The following is a 3,621-nucleotide window of genomic DNA, read 5'->3' on the forward strand; positions in this document are numbered from 1 at the left end:
TTGCCCTGACTCAATGGAACCCTATTCTGTCAGTGCCAGAGAAGACTGGGGCCTTTTTCCAGGGAAGAGGAAGCAGCCTAGGACCAGATGGGCAGGCTTAAGAGAGGACAGAAGGGGCAGGGGTGTCCCAAGCTGTCTTAGCCAAGTCCTCTGGGAGGAGGGAGCAATAGGGCAGTGTCTGTTTAACTAACATGTATTAGGCACCCATTATCTGCAAAGACAGAAGCCCCAAGCTGTTCCAAGTAAGCAAGTGACCGTGCCAGTGGTGGGCCAAGGTTTATACCTAGTACTCACTGACAGTGGGGAATACGACCCTGAGCCCTCTACTGGGCATGTCTAGGTGTGAGTGGAGCCTTAGGCCACACGGGGAGCAGGAGCCCTCCAAATCTTCCTGGAACGGGGGAAATGGAACAGGATTAGGATGCCCTCTGCTCACCCAGTGGGACCCTACCCGCCATTTGCTTCCACTCTGGCTTCTGGGGCAAGATGGGGAGTCTGAGGCTCATCAAAAATGGGCAGCTTCTGGCCCTATCCCTTGGCAGGGGCCATGAAGAGACCCCGTTGTTCTAGTGGCTGGAAAAGAATAAGCAGGGCAAGATTCTCCCAGGGCTGCAGAAGATAAAAGTCTTGGAAGAGGATTAGGCTGCAGGGGCAAGGGAGACGCCTGCAGTCACTAGCCAGGTGACCTGACCCCAGCCTAATTCTAGGAACACTCACTTGTTATTTTGTTTCAGTCTGGGTGGCTGATAGACCACACCCATAAACCTGGACAGTGGACTGTGAACACCAGTCCATGGAGCAAAGGGTGCTCAGCTGATGTCACGGGAAGGCCCTGCTTCAGGACTCCCTAGGGCTTAGCCTCGAGCCACAACTAAAGAACTGTAAGCTGGGGGGATGGGCAGGTCAAAGGAGATAGATGGGGAGAAAACATATCTGCCAAATGCCATGGATGGTGGCAGTGGTAGTCTCGCCTCCATGTTGGACCTCAACATTATGGTTAAGGGACTTCCCTGGCGGTCCAGTGATTAAGACTAGGCGCTTCCAATGCAGGGGGCACAGGTTTGATTCCTGGTCGGGGAACTAAGATCCCGCATGCCACGCAGCTTGGCCAAAAAAAAATCATGGTTTAATGCCAGACAGTGGTAGGGCAGTATCAAAACTGGGCAGAAGTTGAGAAGGCAGGGAGGCAGGCTGGCAAAGAGAGGGGCAAGCAAAATCTAGCATGCGTAAGGGCCAGTGGAGGGAGGAAGAACGAGGGGCTTAGATTTATGGTTAGGCAGTGGAGATTACCAGAAAACTCTTGGGAACAACTACGGAGGGAATAGACCTAGGAAGCATCAGTGGAGAAAGTGACTTGAGAAATCAGCGCCCCCTGCTGCCCCAGTGTGGAGGGTTCTGTGGGGAGCAACACCACCTGCTGGCCAAAGGGAAGAACAGTCCCTGCTCCTAGACTTCGGAGGGTGGGCCCTAATTACCAACCGAAGCCTGGAGTCAGAACGGATACAGTGGAAGGCAAAGAAGTGAGCAGAAAATGGCAAAATCATCCTGTCACATCTCCAGGAAAAGGAGCAAGGGCCAAGGCTTGAACATGCAGGGCCCTGGCAGCTTCCCCGTGACACCCTAGCCCCTCTTGGCGATCACTCACAAACCACTCTGCCCAGCATCAACACAAAGCCATCAACTCCACAGTCACCAGTGCTCTGTGACACCAGACAGTTTAATGCTCTCCACCCCATCACCATCTCCCACTGTCCTCCGTGAGGCCCTCTGCCCCAGGGTACCCCTCACACTGGAGCCCCAGACAGTGTGCACAAGAGCATGCCCACCATCAGCACCACCTTTCCCCCCACCCCATGCCCAGGACTTGGAGGGGTTGTCTTTTCACCTGTGGGACCTAGAAGCCGACAGAAGAGAGGGCTTCTGAGGGAGAATAGCCACAGAGTGAAAAGGAATAATGGTAGGTAGTGCTCCAGAAAGAGAACATGATGTGTGTGAGGAGGGAAAAGGAAGAAAGAGCTGTTAGACGCAGGGGGGATAGTAATGGGGTCAGAATTCTGACTTCTCCAGGCTAAGGCCCTCTGTTGGGAAGCAGGCTGACGGACTGGCAAAACAGCAGCTCTAAGGCAGCCCTGAAGAACAGCACGGGCAGCTGGCAGAATGCACTCATAGCTCACCCCTCGAGGACAACAGCTATGATTCCGCTCCCCCCACCACAGTCCCAGCCCAGCAGCCTCCAGGAGACCAAGGACAGATGACGCTGTGGCCTTCCCAAGAAGGGACAGCCCCCAACCGCCTGCCCGCCTATCGGGGTTGACACATTCCTACAACCAACTGAGGTGCTCCTCCTCGTAGCGCTGAGGGTCAATGAAGGGCCGGTCAATAGAGCGGATCATCAGCTCCCCACAGTACACGCACTCAGCGGCCACCAGTTCATCCAGGTCAGCCTTGAGCTGTTCCCGGCTGGGCCCCCCGGTGGCAGCGCCCCCCTCGGCCTCCTTAGCCCGGGCAGAGCCCTTGGAAGGGGGTGGAGCGGCGCCCAGCTTTCGCTGTAGCTCCTCGAGCCGAGCCTGCTTGTAGGCCGGCAGGCCAGGCCGCACGGCCTGCAGCAGGCAGTCAGCGTGGAACATGTGGCCACAGAGGAAGAGGTAAAAAGGGCGGTTGAGCAGGGGGAAGTCGCAGGTGGCACATTTGTCCTGGGGCTCCACGGTGCCATAGCGGCCCCGCAGCTCCTGCAGGTCTCGCCGGATGCGCTGGGCGCTGGCCGTGGCCTCTTCCATCTCCCGCTGCAGCTCTTGGATGTGGTGGTTGTAAGCCTTCAGCGAGCTGCAGATCGCCTCCTTGAAGTGGTCGATGGTGACGAAGTCAGGGAAGAAAGGCAGCACGTCCTCGATCTTGAGCAGGGGGCAGCTGGCCAGGCAGGCCATGGCCGTCTGCACATCCTCCTCCTCCTGCACCACATGCCGAGCAATCTTCAGCCACAGCTTCTTGCGCAGCTCCTCATCTTCCTCAGGCAGGTCAGCACACTGCTTGGCCAGGTCCACGTCCACCTGCGGGGAGGCTGAGAGCGTTAGGGTCAGGTCCCACTCAGGACAGGGTCTGTGGGAAAGACAGAGGCCCAGCACTCCTGGCAGCAAGTGAGACGGGGCTCCTCAGGGCTGGGAAGGAACCTGTCTCAGTAATGGGCCTGCCTCTGTCAGAGCTACGCAAACGCTACTTATGATGGTGGGCCTGCAATTTTAGTGAATTTACAAATCACCTGGGGAGCACATCCAAAAAACAGATTTCTGGGCCCCACCCACAGACATTTTGATTCAGTAAGTCCTGGGTTCAGACCCAGGAATTCCATTTTTTTTTTGGCCTCGCTGCGTGGCTTGCGGGATCTTAGTTCCCTGACCAGGGATCAAACCCACGCCCTCGGTAGTGAAAGTGCAGAGTCCTAACCACTGGACCGCCAGGGAATTCCCTCGAATTTTATTTATTTATTTATTTATTTTTTGTGGTACGCGGGCCTCTCACTGTTGTGGCCTCTCCCGTTGTGGAGCACAGGCTCCGGACGCGCAGGCTCAGCGTCCATGGCTCACGGGCCCAGCCGCTCCGCGGCATGTGGGATCTTCCCGGACC

The 3,621-nt window shown here is 56.6% G+C and overlaps 1 protein-coding gene across 1 annotated transcript in view; it reads right to left on the bottom strand.

The window, feature by feature from the left end:
- Window positions 1-1,709: 1,709 nt before the first annotated feature.
- VPS18 (VPS18 core subunit of CORVET and HOPS complexes) overlaps window positions 1,710-3,621 on the bottom strand; it is an 8,340-nt gene continuing 6,428 nt past the window's right edge. The window contains exon 5 of the mRNA XM_007460163.1: window positions 1,710-3,047. Coding sequence (XP_007460225.1) covers window positions 2,322-3,047 — 726 coding nt within the window. The 3' untranslated portion in view covers window positions 1,710-2,321. The remainder of the gene's footprint in view (window positions 3,048-3,621) is intronic.

Source organism: Lipotes vexillifer, unplaced genomic scaffold, assembly GCF_000442215.2.
Source record: "Lipotes vexillifer unplaced genomic scaffold, Lipotes_vexillifer_v1.1 scaffold408, whole genome shotgun sequence".
Lineage (NCBI taxonomy): Eukaryota > Metazoa > Chordata > Mammalia > Artiodactyla > Lipotidae > Lipotes > Lipotes vexillifer.